Source organism: Orcinus orca, chromosome 10, assembly GCF_937001465.1.
Source record: "Orcinus orca chromosome 10, mOrcOrc1.1, whole genome shotgun sequence".
In the NCBI taxonomy this organism is placed as follows: Eukaryota; Metazoa; Chordata; class Mammalia; order Artiodactyla; family Delphinidae; genus Orcinus; species Orcinus orca.
The window spans coordinates 43,872,976-43,890,817 of NC_064568.1; the positions used below are offsets into that span (position 1 = coordinate 43,872,976).

At 45.2% G+C, this 17,842-nt stretch overlaps 1 protein-coding gene and 1 long non-coding RNA gene across 2 annotated transcripts in view; one reads left to right on the forward strand and one right to left on the reverse strand.

The window, feature by feature from the left end:
• The window catches only part of LOC125960315 (uncharacterized), a 327,486-nt gene that overhangs the window by 190,880 nt on the left and 118,764 nt on the right, over positions 1–17,842 (reverse strand). The window lies entirely within an intron of this gene.
• On the forward strand, positions 2,259–13,352 carry ZNF619 (zinc finger protein 619). The gene is given in 5 exon segments (XM_033401973.2): positions 2,259–2,485; positions 3,037–3,119; positions 6,991–7,117; positions 8,072–8,185; positions 11,783–13,352. Coding segments are annotated over 4 exon segments (1,707 nt in total). The 5' UTR covers positions 2,259–2,485; positions 3,037–3,098; the 3' UTR covers positions 13,228–13,352.

Genomic DNA, 17,842 nt, shown 5'->3' on the forward strand with positions numbered 1-17,842 from the left:
TTTTTTTTCCCTTGTACAAATATATTTCCCGTAAATAAGTAAAATCCCAGCTGCTTTTGATGCTCGAGTTTAGTAAATTTTCTTATAAAAATAAACTAGGAAAACAAATACATTATACATTGGTTCCTTAAAGATTCTGGTTCCCAATCATTTCTAATCAAAAGCTGGCTTCTGAGCCTCACTGGGACAAGGAGGACAGCTCCGTTTTGCTTGGTGGTATTAATAGGCAGGTGAAACAGTGTAATAGTTTCTGTGATAGAGGAAATACAGGCAATTTTGGTTTACCTGTCCTTGTCTGAGGGGGTTGTCTAAAGTGGAATCTTCAGCTTCCACCCAAAAGAAAGATGGTGTAAGGGGAAGGGTGGTATGAACCTCAGGAATATAGAGGACTGGCCAGAGGACACTGGACCTGGAAGCCAGTTGTTGGGTCTGTGTTGGGCAGGTGGGGTGTAAGAAGCCATAGGGTGTTTTTAAATGGAGTGATACCTGAGATTCAGATCGTGTGCTGTTGAACTGAATGAAACCAGGCAACAAGAGTGGGAAGGTCAGATGGTGTCAAGCTTGGCCGTATTCCTTACCTTGACAAGAGTCCAAAATAAAGTGGCAATGGTGATGCCATTTGGTAGTCTTGATGTTAAATGTAAATAAGTGATGTCTTCTACTAGTCTCTTGGTTTACCACTAGTGCTTCTGTCCCACCTTTTCTTCTTGGATTATTATTATTTTTTTTAAGTTTCATGAACTGCATTCTCTAGTATTCCAGGTAGCATTCATGAGTAATAAACTTTTGAATGCTTGCTTGTCAAAGTATTTTTATTGTGTGCTTATGAGTTTTTACAGCACATCTGATAGCGAATGTATGGGTTTTTTTGTTTTGCTCTTTCCCCCACACCATTTCTGTAATTCTCCACACTTCAGTTAAATTCTGACCCTTAACTACCCAGGTGAGCCTCAGGTTAAGGGGTCTGCCCCGACTTCAGACGTCAATTGCAAGTCCCAGGCCTCCTGTACTTCTCACTGTGCAGCTGAAAATTGGAGTTCCCATGACTCCTTCCTTAAGTTTTAACAGTTTATTAGAGCTAAGGCTCATTGCAGAACTGGGAAATACGTTACCAGTTTGTCACAAAAGATAAAACTAGGGAACAGCCAAGTGGAAGTGCATGGGTCAAGGTGTGGGGGGAAGGGGCATACAGCTTCCCTGCCCTCACTAGCTTACCACCCTGCCAGCACCTTCATGTATTCATCCTGGAAGCTCTCTGAGCCCCCCATCCCTTGAGAGTTTTTATGGAGGTTCATTAGGTAGGCACGTTTGTTAAAATATTGGCCATTGGTGATTAGCTAGATCTCCAGCCCCTCTCTGCTCCAGGCGGTGGGCGTTAGCATTCAAGCCACGTGGTCCCAATCCCCTGGTGGATTCCTCTGGTGACGAGGACCCCCCAACTGTCACCGCCGAAGTTAGGAGCCCCCAGCTGCTGACTTACCAGGAAACACAAAGGCAGTCTCACTACTCCAGAGACTCCAAGGATTTTAGAAACTTCTTGTGTCAGAAAGAAGTGAAGACCAAACATTTCTTTTTTTTTATTTAATTTGTTTAATTTTTAAATTTTTTGGCTGCGTGGCATGTGGTATTTTAGTTCCCCAATGAGGGATGAAACTGCGCCCCCTGCAGTGGAAGCGAGGAGTCATAACCACTGGACCACCAGGGAATTCCCCAAATATGTATTTCTTAAATCACAGTATTACAGCCTGTATCTGTGTGATAGTTCAGAACCAGAAGTTGTTATGCTTTGCATGAATTGACTCAGTTAATCCATTGAATTTATGAGTTTGAAACTATTATCATTCTCAACTGAAAAACTGAGGAAAAGGTTAGTAATTCGCACAAGGCCATACAGTGAATAAATGGTGGAGACAGGATTTGAACCTGGATAGTCAGACCCCTGACTTCATGACTTTAGGTCACAGTCCAGGCCATCAGCCACTAAAGTGGGAGAATGGGGCTTTACATTCATTAGGTTAAGTTGCTGCTAGCAAATCTTAGCGCCAGAACTCGAAGCATCACAAGAAATATAATGTCATCACAAGTGGTAACTGTCCTTGAGGAAGTGATTGTCAACTTGGGGTGAGCAGCCATAGGGAAGAGCCGGTGCGGGAGCAGCGGCTGAGGTCTGGCTTGGGGGAACCATGGAGAAGGGCCAGCCTCCCGGCTTCCTAGAGAGGCGCCCAGGGCGCCGGCCGGGAGCGCTTCCGCCTTGGCTCTGTTCGGCTGGGCTGCCGGCACTCAGCGAGCGGCTGGGGATTACGTGACCCTGCTCCCCAGTGGCCCAGCCCTCCCCATCCGGAGCTCGGGCGTCAGGGCCTGGCACTCGCTGCAGAGGGGCCCTCGGGGCGCCACGAGCCTGGTACCAGCCTTCTGCTGGAGAGGCGCGATAGACCTTCCTGCCTCGAAGAGCCGGCCGGATCTCCTCTGATTCGCGGTACTCAAGGTGGGGTCAGGTGACGTTTGGGGTCGCCTGCTTCCCAGGGTGGAGTGTCCAGATGTGGATGTGGTCTCCGGTCCGCATCGCCCACTGGGACGTTGAGCGTCTTAGCTTTTCCTCCCGGGGTCAGAACACCCCTTGCATTTTTTTCCGCAGCCGGTGCAGAGGTCCACGGACCCCTTTTACCCTACTTTCTCTCCAGAAGCTTGTTTAGAGTCTGCCATTCATGATCAGTAGAAGCATTCAGTGCAGACTACTTAGTAATGCATTCACAGTGGGTCAGGGATTTTCTTAAAAACCATGAATACACCGCAGTCCTTGACTCTTGCTTCAGAGATTCTTTCTAGGAATTTACATCCTCACCAGGCAAATTTGTAGAGTGTACAAAGGAGCAGTTGCAGCACACAATGAATCCCTAGCAAGGGTGCAGTGAGGCCATCCACAGTGTCCTAAGAGTATGTTTCCAAGGATAGTGGCGAGGAGACTGAGGGAGGAAGAGGTGGCAAGTGTGGGAAACAACACAGGGTCAGTCTCATTGTGGTTCTTTCTCCTCTTAGCTCTGTAGGTTCTTGCTTTTCCAAACAGAGAGGGCACTGCACGAAGCCAGGGGTCATCAGCCATGCTCCAGAAATGGTCCCAGGTGAGCTGAGCTTTCTTCCAGCTTTCCATATTCAAAACAGATATGAAAGGGCTTTGCAGGACCCATAGCCTGCCTTGGACAGTCCTGTGCTTAGCTTTGCATCCATCAAAGAGTATGGCAAAGGAGTGTGTTAGGGAAGTTGATGAGGGAGAGTAGGATAAACTTGGGAGGATCAGGTTGGGAAAGAGGGGAGCACCGGCCAAGAAATTCTCCTAGAAACTGAGAATCTATGTCCATGCAAACTGCAAGTACGGTGCACAGATGAGCAGCTTTGGTCTCACTGGGGGGCTCATTAGAAAGGCAGAACCTCAGATCTCCAGAATCAGAAGATACATTTGTACAATCTGGGGAATTAATGGGCAAGTTAAAATTTGGGGAGTGCCAGTCTGCGTGACAATACACAGAGGAAGGCTGCCTCCTAGGATTAAACAGGCACGCCCATAAGAGGAGTTTACTCTGCAGACCACGGAGTCAGGGTACAATGAAGTCCAAACAGGGAGCATTGGAGGGTGTGGATCGATGAAGGAGGTGAATTCTTGGAGGAATGCTGAGTTTGGAGCTGAAGCCAGTGCCTCTAGCCCATTGCAAAGACTGCAGCTTAACCTGCGTAAGAGGCTGTATCCATTGTTGGCACAAATTCATGCAGCATTGGAGGAAGTTTTCCCTCCAGAGTTTTCTTAGTGGTACAGGATAATTTCAGTAAATTTTTCTCCAGAGTCCTACATCATGTAATGAGAAAGCTGGGTATATCATGTAATGGATGTATCATATAATGAGAAAGGTCCATCCCAGAAATTTAAGAGCAATGTGTACTTGGTTCATTTTTCTGGACACTGGACCATCCACTTCTGTTTCAGCACTTAAGCCAACATTAGTTCTGTGTCAGGAAATGTTTAAACATCTTTGGGGACAGTCTGTTCTCTCCAAGTGCTTTGTCTGGACTATAGTAGTCATGGGGGATTATGTTCCACTAAGAGAACCCCAAGCGATAGTCGCTTAAACAAGATAGAAGCTTCTCTCTCACAGCAAAGAAGTCTGGGAGAGGCAGCCTAGGGCTAGTGTGGCAGCTCCACTGTCATCACACATCCAGGTCCTTTATTTTTTTAATAAATTACTTTCGTTTTTAAAATTAATTATTTATTTTCGGTTGTGCTGGTTCCTCCTTGCTGCGTGCGGGCTTTCTCTAGTTGCAGCGAGTGGGGACTATTCTTCGTTGTGGTGTGCGGGCTTCTCATTGCGGTGGCTTCTCTTGTTGCAGAGCACGGGCTCTAGGCACGCAGGCTTCAGTAGTTGTGGCATGTAGGCTCAGTAGTTCTGGCTCGCAGGCTCTAGAGCGCAGGCTCAGTAGTTGTGGGTCACGGGCTTAGTTGCTCGGCAGCAGGTGGGATCTTCCCAGACCAGGGCTCGAACCTGTGTCCCCTGCATTGGCAGGCAGATTCTTAACCACTGTGCCACCAGGGAAGTCCTCCATGTTCTTTCCGTCTTTCTGCTCCACTGTCCTAGCACTGGCTCTCATGCCAAAGGTTACTTCATGATCCAAGGTGGCCGCTTGATTTCCAGCTGTCATGTGCATTCCAGCTAGAAGAGATGCTAAAAACTCAAACCTCTCAGTTGAGTTGCTCTCTTTTAGGACCTCTCAGAGGTGAGATAGATAGATAGATATATAGATAGATATAACTGTCAGCCTTTGCTCCAGTCTCTATGAGAAACATTTGTTATTTGGAATCTTTTAGGAAGTTCCCCTAATTTCATCTGTGGTTGTAATAAGTGCTGAGATTTATATAACATCATGTGCCAGGTGATGTTTGCTTTACACATATTAATTCATTCCATCCTTACAAGAGCCCCATAAGCTAGGTACTGCTATTATCCCAGTTTTCCAAATGAAGAAACTGAGGCACAAAAAGTTAAATGTCTCATCCAAGTTCATACAGCTAATGGCTATAGGGATGGGATTTGAACCTAGGGAGTCTGGCTCTAGAGCAGGGTTTGTCAACCTCAGCACTGTTGACATTTTGGGCCAGGTAACCCTTTGCTGTGGGGGACCCTCCTGTGTCCCCCACAGTAACATCCGTCCCTGGCCTCTACCCACTAGGTGCCAGTAGCATCACCACCACCCTACAGTTGTGACAACTAAAACCATCTCCAGGCATTGCCACGTATTCCCTGTTGAGCACAGTATCACCCCCACCCCACCCCCCATTGAGAACCACAGCTCTAAAGTCTGTGCTGTTAGCCGTTATGCTGTGCTGCTCTGTTATCTGCTTCCCACAGAGAGGAATCTGCAACGCTGTTGATTTAATAATGGAGAAGGAGGAAGTACTAGCAAAGGACCAAAGCAGAGTGATGAGAGATGGAGCCAGATGTTGAGAAGCTGAATGTTGCAGAGAACAAAGAACGAAGGATGCGTCGATAATTAGAGAGGAGAGGAGGGTGGAAGCCATAATGTGGAGGAAGAAGGTCAGGACCATGGTCTCAGCTGTTGACTCTCAAGGAAGTAAAGACAGAATATTACATTCAGGATCAGCAAAGTGTCTGTTCTCTCCACTGTTCAGTAAGGGAGCCACTAGCTACAGGTGCCTATTTAAATTAAAATTAGAAATCCAGTTCATCAGTCACACTAGCCATGTTTAGATTTCCTGGTCAAGGTGTTATCTGATTTCTTCACTGTACAGTTATTATTTTCCCCTTGCAACTGATAAATCCGTTGGGAAACATTTAAGAGCATGCACATATCCTGCTTCTCATCAAAATTTCCGCCTAGATTTAGCATCCAGCGATGGTTCTTGTCTGAACCAATCTTTACAATGATGGCTTATAAAGTATCGGATGGCTCCGATACTTCTTTGGTTATTTCTTCCACCTATAAGGGACTAAGAACAAAGAGACGGTTGTTGTCATGACAGCCTGGGATAGGGGACAGTGTGATTCAGGGAGAGATATTATAGTAGGACTAATTTATGTAAGTGGTCAGTTCCTTTTGAAATTTTTGCTTCCTTATTCAGCCTTGTAATAAATACTCAGATAAAGAGGTCTCACTTTTGTCTATTTGAAAGTGCTTACTATCACTGATCCCCATCATCTAGAAATGGGAATAATAATTCTGACTTCACAGATGTGTTCTAAGGATTGAGCTAATTGATGTGAAAGTAACTGACACGGGACAAGGCACAATGGCCTAAACAAGCTATGACTTTCCTTCTCCCTTGGGAAGGTGGAAACGGCCCCAGTGAGAGGCAGGAAGAGACACACCTGGTGCAGAGGACAGTGTTGGCAGGTCGGACAGAGCTTAGGTGATCAGGGACAGGTCCATGTTGAAGAATGGAGACTGCCTTTCTGTCCCTGGAGTCAGATGTGTTAGGAAAGGAGAAGGTAACATTGCCTTCATAGGACAAACAGCTTCCTAGTAAGGCAAGATGTTGGGAAGAGGAAGAATCGCCCCTCTGTCTATACTAAAAGATATGGAGGGGGCCGTCCAGAGAGGAACTGAGTGGGAGGCCCTGATGGGGTCTTCAGAATGGGTGGAGCCTGGGCAAAAGATACCTGCTGTGGTCATTTTAGAAAACATGCCAGAAAGATGGACCCAGCCCATGGAACCAGACGCAGGGTTGCTGTGATCACCAGGCAGACAACAGTAGGTGCTGCACTGTGTGCTTGGGATGACAGTAGTGGGACCCCAGAGGCAAGCACATTGAAAATGGGGATGCTGGCTGAGGGCTGTGCCTGACTGGGGTGCTGTGTGGCTCTTCTTTCCAGTACACATCCTCCCTAGGGCTCAGAGCCATGGACTCCAGGAGATTCCTCCCTTCCCTGGAGTTCAGGCCGCTCCCTCTGTCCCATCCAGGGCTTGAGCAGGAACCTGTTGTTTCAGGAATCAGTGAGCTTTGAGGACGTGGCCGTGTACTTCACCCAGAACCAATGAGCCAGCCTGGACTCTGTGCAGAGGACCCTGTATAGGGAGGTGATGCTGGAGAATTATGCAAACGTAACTTCCTTGGGTGAGTCCTCCTTCCTTCCTAAAACTCAGCTTTTGCCATTGTGGGCTCCTGGTTTCCTCCTTAATGGATCTGGGATCTCTAATACTACCAGGATTGATGCTCCATGAGCTGAGCTCCCCAATCCCCAGTTGTAGGAGTAGCTGCTGGAGAAAGATCTGGGTTTACTTTGGTTGTTTTTTTTTTTTTTAATTATTATTTATTTGTCTGTGCCAGGTCTTAGTTGCGGCATGCGAGATCTTCAGTTGTGCCATGCAGGATCTTTAGTTGCAGCATGCGTGATCTTTAGTTGCACGTGAAATCTTCAGTTGTGACATGTGAACTCTTAGTTGCACCATGTGGGATCTAGTTCCCTGAGCAGGGACCGAACCCGGGCCCCCTGCATTGGGAGCGTGGAGTCCTAGCTACTGGACCACCAGGGAAGTCGCCACTTTGGTTTTAAACGAGACTTCTCGGGAATTCCCTGGAGGTCCAGTGGTTAGGACTCCACACTTTTACTGCTGAGGGCACGAGTTCAGCCCCTGGTCAGGAAACTAAGATTCCCACGAGCTGCAAGTTGTGGCCAAAAAAAGACTTCCCCCCTTTCCCTGTGGGAACTCTCCTGGGAGGGGCTTTGCTCTGGGCACAGAGCACTGAGAAGGTTCCATGTTTGTTCCTTCACTCTTTCAGTTCCCTGGAGGAGACTCTGGCCCCATCTCCTCTGTGTGAGAGTCTCCTGGGGCTCCCCCATACACACTTCCAATGACAGTGGGAACTTTCTTTGTTCTCAGAGCCAGAATAAACTTCCTCCTGAGCAAAACAGTTTGAGCCCTCCTTACACCCCAGAATCTCTCCATACTTGCCTCACTTCATCTCCTAGGACATCACTTCTTTTTCCACCTGGCAAAGCAGAGGGTGGGCTGAGAGGGGTCAGAGGAGACTCTCCTCAGCTTCCTGTTCCTTTTCTTTCTCCTTCAGCAGCATTTCCGTTCCCCAAACCAGATCTGATATTCCAGCTGGAGCGAGGGGAAGCAGCAGGGGGCCTGGATCCCTGGACACCCATCAGGAGAGAGGTGACAGGTGTCTGCACAGGTAAGCAGGAGAACCTACCGTGTTCCTCTTCAGCTTTGCCTCCTTCGGTCTTTTAATGATTTAACATGAAAAAGTTTCCCTTGCTGGAGCTTCAGACCCAAACTGGAAAAGACGAGTCCAAACATTTCATTTTCTGTCATTTTTCTTTGTAAAACTAAAGGATTTCAAACCTTTTGTAGTGAAAATAGGTTTCTATTGGTCAACTTAAGAATATAAACAGAATATAGTAAGAACTTGTTTCTGTAAGAATATTTTATATGGGTGTGTGTGAAACTGTACAGGAGAATGGAATGTTTATGAATTCCTGAACACTAAGTTATAAATTAGCTTTTGGAAGAAAGCCTGTTTATTTTGGGGAGTGTTTTTTCTACTTCTGTAAAAAATGCTATTGGCATCTTGATAGGGATTGCATTGAGTCTATAGATGACTTTTGGTAGTATTGACATTTTAACAATATTAGTTCTTCCAATTCATGAACACAGGATATCTTTCCATTTATTTGTGTCTTCTTTGATTTTTTTTTCCCTCAATATCTTGTAGTTTTCCGAGTAGATATCTTTCACTCCCTTGGTTAAATTTGTTCCTAAGTATTTTATTGTTTTTGATGCTGTTGTAAATGGGATCAATTTCGTTATTTCTCAGAAAACTCATTGTTAGTGTATAGAAATTATTCAGATTTTTGTATGTTAATTTTATATCCTGCAACTTTACTGAATTCATTGATTAGATCTAACAATTTTTTGTTGAGTCTTTAGAATTTTCTATATATAAAATCATGTTATCTGCAAATAGAGACAATTTTGTTTCTTCCTTTCCATTTCTGGTACCTTTTATTTCTTTTTCTTGCCTGTTTTCTCTAGCTAGGATTTCCAGTATTGTATTGAATAGGAGTGGTGAGAGTGGGCACCCTTGTCTTATTCCTGATCTTAGAGGAAAAGCTTTCAACGTTTCACCCTTGAATATGATGTTAGCTGTGGGCATGTCATTTATGGCATTTATTATGTTGAGATATGTTCTTTCTATGCCTAATTTGTTAAGAGTTTTTATCGTGTATGGATGTTGAATTTTGTGAAATGCTTTTTCTATATCTATTGAGATGATCATACAATTCTCTTCTTTCATTCTATTAATTTGAAGTATTGGTTGGTTTGCAGAAAGCATGATTGGGAATGAGTGGTTTCCTTTCTTGAAAGATATTGAATTGAAGTAAATGTAAAGAACCATCCAGAGATTTGGTGTATAGCCTTTCTCATTCAATTGGCCCTGTTCTTATACTCTCTCAATCGCTAATGCTATTCAGAACCTCTGTAAACCAAATGCCCCTTTATTATTCACCCACACTCTGTTTTCATCAGTACCTTTAGGTTGACTTCAGCACTTCAGATCACCTTGATGAAACCCTTTCCCAGGGACCCACCTGCAATTGTCAGTGTCTCCCTTTGCCACAGCTACACATTATTTAGTTAGCCTGCCAGCAGCTTTAAACCAGCATTGTCCAGTAAAGCTTTCTACAGTGATGCAAGTGTTACATATCTGCACTCTCCAATATGGTAGCCATTAGCCACATGAGCACCTGAAATATGGCTAATGCAGCTGAGGAACTGAATTTTTAATTTCGTTCCATTTTAATTAATTTAAATTTAGGTAGCCACATGTGGCTAGTGACCACCTAATCAGACAGTACAGCCTAAAACCATGAAAAAACAGCCTCCAACTGCCTCTTTTAGTTTCTAGATCTGTGGGTTTCAAACCCTAGTGTGCATCAGAATCACTTGCAGGGCTTGTTAAAACACAGACTGCTGGACACCACCTCCAGAGAGCCTAATTTGGCAGATTGGGGTAGGGCCTGAGAATCTGAATTTATAACAAGCTTCCAGATAATGATGGTCCTGGAACCACACTTTGAGGACCACTGTTCTTGAGAATCTTGAACTGTGTTTTTAAAATTCTGGGTTGCACCTCCTCAATGAGTTGTGCTCAGCATTTAAAAATTAGACTAGACTGTGCTAGGCTTAAATAAAATAGACCAAACTTGTATAAAATCTGTCATACATTCATTACTCTTAAGGGTATCATTCTGCGAAACTTTTGTTTCTGTTTCAGTTTCAGTTTTGTACGAGTGTATACGTTTTTGTGTGGAAGCATGTGTGTACTGAGTGAGTCATGGTCAAAATAACTCAAGAAACACTAAGCTAGAAGTTTCACTTTTGGTGCCTGAAAAGGCAAAAACGGCTTCCCTGTTGTAGTGCCACCAGTGAGAGTGTGGGTCCCCCTTGCCCGCCAGTTGCCTTCTCCAGTCCTAGAAGGGTCTTGACTAGCCATGTCTTTTTTCCTTTCATGGGTAAGTCTCTCTCCCAGAGGACAGCACATAGGTTTTGAAATTGCGGTCCTTTTATGAACCCCTCACAACCGGCAGTGTTACAAACCGTTTTTGCCCCAGTCAGACTTGCTATAGAGCACATTTCCTTAAAGATTACAGAATACTCTAAAGCATTTGGACTTTCTTGCCTTGACAGGGCCTTGAGATCCACTGTTGTGGACAGCATCTCCCAGCCCTCTGGATGCTGTGTGGCATGAGAGCTGCTTACCCAGCTCTCTTTGCTGTAATTCAAAGATCTCCTTCCTCTACCTCAGCTCCCTCTGCTTTCCCTTTTTTTTTTTTGGCTGCTCTGTGTGGCTTGCAGGATCATAGTTCCCCAACCAGGGATTGAACCCAGACCCACAGCAGTGAAAGCGCTGAGTTCTAACTACTGAACCACCAGGGAATTCCCTCCCTCTACTTTTCTTAATTCCTTTCCATTCCAACAATTTCTCCACCCCATTCCCATTTTTCTTCTTCCATTCGTCTCCATTAACAGTTTCTGCTGTCTGCACTGGTTTTGTTGTCTTAATGGCATTGCTTTACTTCTCCACCTCCAGTATTTTTTTTTTTTTCGGTATGTGGGCCTCTCACTGTTGTAGCCTCTCCCGTTGCGGAGCACAGGCTCCAGATGCGCAGGCTCAGCGGCCATGGCTCACGGGCCTAGCCACTCCGTGGCATGTGGGATCTTCCCGGACCGGGACACGAACCCGTGTCCCCTGCATCGGCAGGTGAACTCTCAACCACTGCGCCACCAGGGAAGCCCCACCTCCAGTATTTTTAACTGTTCCTTCAGGGCACCATCAGGAGGCTATGTCTCCCTCCAAAAAGTATATATGTCCCGGGCAAGCTAGTACTGCTTAATCCCTTTCTCCTTCTAGCATAAATAAGTGACTGTTATGTTTTCTTTTTTCTTTCTTTTTTTTTTTCTTTGATACCTTTATCTTTATGTAATGCCCTTCTTTGTTTTTTTGTCAGTCTTTGTTTTAAACTATATTCTCTCTGGTATGAGTATTGCTACTCCAGCTGGTATGAGTATTGCTACTTCAGCTTTCTTTTTGTTTCCATTTTCATGGAATATCTTTTTCCATCCCTTCACTTTCTCTGTGTGTGTGTGTGTATTTATTTATTTTAATTTTTACTTTATATTGGAGTATAGTTGATTAACAATGTTGTGTTAGTTTCAGGTGTACAGCAATGTGATTCAGTTATATTATGTTTTCTTTTTATCATGCTAGGTTGTAAAACCAAGACTGAGAATGGAGGGCAAACTCCAGAGCTGAGCATTTCTAAAGGACCAGAGTCACACAGACCGATAATGGAGGTACTGGTGGTGGATGTTCCCCAGCACCCTCACTTTGAGAACAGCTTAGAGAAGCTGAAGCTGTATGACATGGGGAAGAAAACAAACTCAAAGAATGGCGATTTCACAGATTTGTCAGTCCAGGATCATATATCTTCCACTGTTGAAAGAGAAGAGATAGCCAGACAACTGGAAGGAAGATGTGGTGTCCACACACATCTCATTGCAAAGCAGGGCCTCCCTAGAGAACAGGTATTTTATAAATGTGGTGAGTGTGGCAGATATTTCAACCAACGTTCAGACCTTCACCAGCATCAGAGAATTCACACGAATGAGAAGCCCTACAAATGCAAAGAATGTGGGAAAGCCTTCAGATATAACTCAAAACTGTCACGGCACCAGAAAATCCACACTGGGGAGAAACTGTACCCGTGCCAGGAATGTGGACAAGCCTTCAGTCAAAACTCCCACCTCCTTTAGCATCAGAAACTCCATGGGGGAGAGAAACCCTATGAATGTAGGGACTGTGGGAAAACCTTCAGCTACAACTCAAAACTTATCCGGCATCATCGAATCCACACTGGGGAGAAACCCTTTAAATGTAAGGAATGTGGGAAGGCCTTTCAGTGTAGCTATGACTGCGTCATCCATGAGCGAATCCACACTGGGGAGAAGCCATATGAATGTAAGGAATGTGGGAAAAGCTTCAGCTCGAATTCAGTCCTGATTCAGCATCAGAGAATCCACACTGGGGAGAAACCTTACGAATGTAAAGAGTGCGGCAAGGCTTTCCGCCAGAGTTCGTTATTTCTCCAACACCAGAGGTTCCACACTGGGGAAAAACTCTATAAGTGTCATGAATGTTGGAAAACTTTCAGTTGTAGCTCACGCTTTATAATACATCAGAGAATCCACACTGGGGAGAAACCTTATGAATGCCAGGAGTGTGGGAAGGCGTTCAATCAGAAAATCACCCTGGTTCAGCACCAGCGAGTTCACACTGGGGAGAAGCCTTACGAGTGTAAGGTGTGCGGGAAATCTTTCAAATGGAGCGCAAGTTTCATTCAGCATCAGAAACTGCATACTAGGAAGAAACCTGCCCAAGTTACAGGGCCATCCCTCGTTAAGCCCCACTGCCCCACTTCAGTCCTCTCCCCTCCACCTCCCCAACTTGCAAGCCCTGCCCCAGCCATGCCAGGGTCTCCCCCGTCTTCTTCATGTGCAGTGCTGCTTCCTTCCTCTGTGCCTCTCTTCATGCTGCTCCCCTCATCTGAAATGGCCAAGTCTTCACCTGTCCAAATCATGCATTTCTTTCAGGATCTTGCTTCTCCTGGGAAGTCATCCCCTCATATCCTGAACCCTTTATCTCATTCCCCCTGAGCTCCCTCATGTTCTCAACTCCATTGTCCCTAGGGTAGCAGACTTTCCTCTGGTCTCCTGGTCATGTCTTTAATGATACTCTTCTGGTCTTCCATAAGTAAATCATTATTGTTTTCCCAGCTCCATTTAAGTTTCATGCATAAGGACCGTGTTTGATTACCCTCTTCTGTCCCCCGGGTAGCAAACGGTAGTATATATTTTTTTGGGGGGGGGCATGCCTCACAGTTTGCAGGATCTCAGTTCCCTGACCAGGGATTGAACCCGGACCACAGCAGTGAAAGCCAGGAATCCTAACCCCTAGCCCACCAGGGAACTCCCTGTAGTATTTGCTCTTTATCATGCCCAGTTTTGGCCTACCATCAGTCTGCTCCTGTCTTCTGGGGCTACTAGGGTTGGAAGAGTTGGCAGAACATTTTGGGCTTTAGGGGGATGTCATTACAATGAGATGAGCCATAGTAATTCAACAAGTAGGGAAAACGCAGAGTCTGTGGGAGGAAGTAATCAGAAAAAGTATCCAATGATTACCTTCAGTATTTAAGGAGGGCCATTTGGTGGGGCCAGTAGCAAATTTCATTGTGGGGAATCTGAGCCTTGGGTTTTCTATTACCTTGATAATGACCATTATGAGGATCTTGTGTAACTAAGCTATAGTGCAAGGAAATAATCAGCGACAAGAATATGATTGAAAGGGGATGTGCTTTTTCTGTTTGGGTTTCTTTGCTGTTCCCATCCATATCATTGTTTACTTTTAGTGTCCACTCAACTATGTAGGTACAAAAAGTGACTTGGGCTTGTGCAATTGAGGGCAGGTGCCTGGGTGTATATCTAAATTATACATGGGGTGATGCTGTTGGCATCACTCTGGGGAACACCAGAGGGAAGGAGAAGAGAAACCCAACAGTGACTTGCTGTAGCTCCTGCCTTAGAAGAGAGCTCATTCCTGATCAGTTACCATGCGTGCCTCAGCCTGTTATCACACCTACTCCACGTCCCCTATCATTTGTGAGGGGTGGTGCTTTTGAATTAATTTCCTAATGAACGACTTTGGTAACACCAGAGAGAAGAGTTTAAAGGACGCTAATCTTACCAGATGTTATGATCTCACTGGCTTGGCCACACTGTCCATCCAGTGGTTAGAGGCCCTGACCTTTCTCAGAATCACTGCTTCAGGACAGTGTAGTGACGTGGAAGGGTACTTTAAATAATTACATGGGGATAAGTACTAAGAAAAGGATATATACATTGTCATTATAACACCATAAAATTGTCTCTAAGGGAGGGCAAAGAAGGGTGGTTTTGGTTTTGGTTTTGGTTTTGGTCAGGCTTATTGAGATATACTTTATAGACAGTAAAATTCACCCTTTTAAAGTACACAGTTTGGTGAGTTTTGACAACTGAATACATTTGTGTAACCAAGATACAGAAAAGTTCTATTACCCCAAAAAGCTCCCTCAGCACAGGGAGAAAGTTAAAAGGTTGGCAGGATGTTAAGAATATTTTCTTTATTTTCATTCCTTGATAAAGTTTGTGCAATACATAGAATTCAGCGGACTAAAAGGCAGAAACCAAACTTACTTACCCAGCTGTGGTCAGAGCTTCCAGAATATGCAAAGATGCCTCATCCAGAATCATTGTTACGAAAAGCAGTCAAAATATAGGAAAATGACAATAACTGTGGTTTCTTTATCACACATATTTCTGACACATGCACACATATATATGTGTGTGTCAAAAACATAATATATATTTATATGTAATATGTGTGTATATGTATGTGTGTATATATATGTGGGTAACTATGTAAATTTTGTCCTATTTATTTTCCTAAAACACCATTAAACAGGAAGGGGCTCCTGGGAGGATTATAGCAAGGAAGGGCACCTGGGAGGATTATAGCAAGGAAGGGTGGGTGTGAGAGACTCTAAACTAGCCAAATTTCAGAAAAGGGGAACTTCTAAATATAGTTTGGAAGGGAGCAGATTATACTATGAGAAGAAAACAAGGAGTGAGGGAAAAGTAAACAGATCTGCTCTGGGCTGAAAGTGGCTTTTGAGTGCTCACAACAAAGAGATTTATGGGTTTCTGACTTTGGTGACTTTTATTTTCTCATTTATTTCTTCCTTTATTCATTAATTCAACAGGCATTTAGAGCTTTTTCCTGTTGTTAATTGAATGTTATTACACAGCCTCCACAGCACCTACTAGGTGCTGAAAGGTGAGCGATGTGCTGTCCTTTCTGATGCAGGGACCAGCATTGCCAGGTGTCTGGCACTTAATTAGACACTCAGGAGTTTTTTTGAAAAGGGCCATAATGTAGCTCACAGAAAGGACACGTGTAAAAATAAACTCACACATAACTTAGTGTTCTGGGGCTTCCCTGGTGGTGTAGTGGTTAAGAATCCGTCTGCCAATGCAGGGGACACAGGTTCTAGCCCTGGTCCGGGAAGATCCCACATGCCACAGAGCAACTAAGCCCGTGCACCACAACTACTGAGGCTGCATGCCTAGAGCCCGTGCTCCACAAAAAGAGAAGTCACCACACTGAGAAACCCGCACAGCGCAACGAAGAGTAGACCTCACCGCAACTAGAGAAAGCCCACGCACAGCAATGAAGACCCAATGCAGCCAAAAGTAAATTAAATAAATTTAAAAAAATAACTTAGTATTCTTTCAGGAGTTTCTATTTTCTCTGAAAGTGAAATAACATTATAACCAGCTGACTGCCCCACGCCCCCCAATTTGCATGAGGACTGCCTGCTTCCCTCTGGAAAGGTATGTGGGTGTCATTTTACCTGAGTTAATTCAGTTTTGAAACTTTTACCTTTACCAGTGACTTGGCTTAGTACATTATGTAGGACTCTGTTTCAGAATAGCAGAGACCTACTTGAATTAACTAAAATATACTTAATTTATTATAAGGACTCCTGTGTGCATCCTGACATCCGAGGGCAAGATTGCAGCCAGGAGGTCCGGGGGCTGGAAACCCAAGCAATCAGAACCACAGGCGGCACAGTCGGGCTCAGTGTCAGCAGGCTCCTCGCTTCCCATCTCCTCTCCCCTCTTGGAATTCCTATTTTCTTCACCCCCAGGCACAAGGCAGAAGTTGCCACAGGTCCCACAGTTTACAACTCCACTCCAGGGACCTGCCCGAATTGAGACTCTCCCAGATTTAATTCCAAATTCCTAGGAGAGTCTGAATTGCCCAGTTTCGGTGTTCACTTCTGGCCTACTCTCCTCTGGTGGGGGGTTGGGGGGGTGGTTCATACAGTGTAATGAGGCTGCTGGGGCCCCACCCTGTGGTAAGGGGGCAAATATCCAAAAGGTATCTGTTGCTGACTTCTTCGATTACAATCTTTTCCCTCATTTCTATTGCTCCATGTCTCCTGGCAATGAACATAACTTCAGGATATTTTTTTCCCTACAGCCTGGAATCTTTGGGCAATTTATCTTTTTTTTTTTTTTTTTCGGTACGCGGGCCTCTCACTGCTGTAGCCTCTCCCGTTGCGGAGCACAGGCTCCGGACGCGCAGGCTCAGCGGCCACGGCTCACGGGCCCAGCCGCTCCGCGGCATGTGGGATCTTCCCAGACCGGGGCACGAACCCGTGTCCCCTGCATCGGCAGGCGGACTCTCAACCACTGGGCCACCAGGGAAGCCCTGGGCAATTTATCTTTGATAGTCTTCCATTGGATGTGTTGATCATCCTCCATTAACGTTTCCTGGCTCACAGTAAGCTCGGTCTGTGCATTCAGACTTTCGTGTGTTGTTGGCTTGTGACTGGCTGGTTTGGGGGTGGATTTGCTGGTGGGGTTATGTGAAGTGATAACCCCTCTGATTTCCTCTGTGCTCTGTGTTTGGGGTAGACAGGTACTTCTGGCCATGGGTTGAGTGAGGGTGAATCTCTGTGGCTCTTGGGCCTTTTCCTTTGGGGTGTATGTGTGTAGTTGACCCAGCAGTGGCAAGGCTGGCTCCCTGGTTATAGCTCTCCATCTAGTTAATTTCTGGTTATAGTTCTCCCACTTTTCCTTCTCTGTTCACAGTCACTCCAGAGTGGAAGCTGGGTTGTTGATCAGAAAAACAATGTGGCTGCGTGATTTCTCCCTTAATCTAGCTACCACTGCCACACCTCCTGAAGGAATAAGCCTCCAGCAGGGTATTCCCTGCATCTCCCTTAACTGCCCCCGCCCCTGCCCTCATCCCGCCAAGCTGAGACTTCTAAGCAGCACCTTCAGGGAGATCTCATTCTGTGCACTTCCTGTACCCTACACATAACAGAGATTAGGCAAGCTGTGAGGCAAACTTCTGTCTGCTCCTACGGTTCAGTTTAAATTGTAATGCGCTCCGCTGACAGTCCTCAGCATTTATAGTGTGAAATCGAGCTAATTCTCTAGTTTCTAGGCTTCTCCGGGAAAGTTAGCACTTAGTATGTGAAATTTTGCCTTGTTATCAAGTTAGAAGGAACAGCGATTGAGCCAACTTCAGACTGTTAGGTTAATCTTTACCAGTCCACCCTTGGACTGTGTCCCAGGAATAGGGAGGGATTAAGAAGAGATACAAACATTTGTTTCCATATATGATGTCACATCCTGGAGGCCAAGAATCCCCGCTTTTCGATCA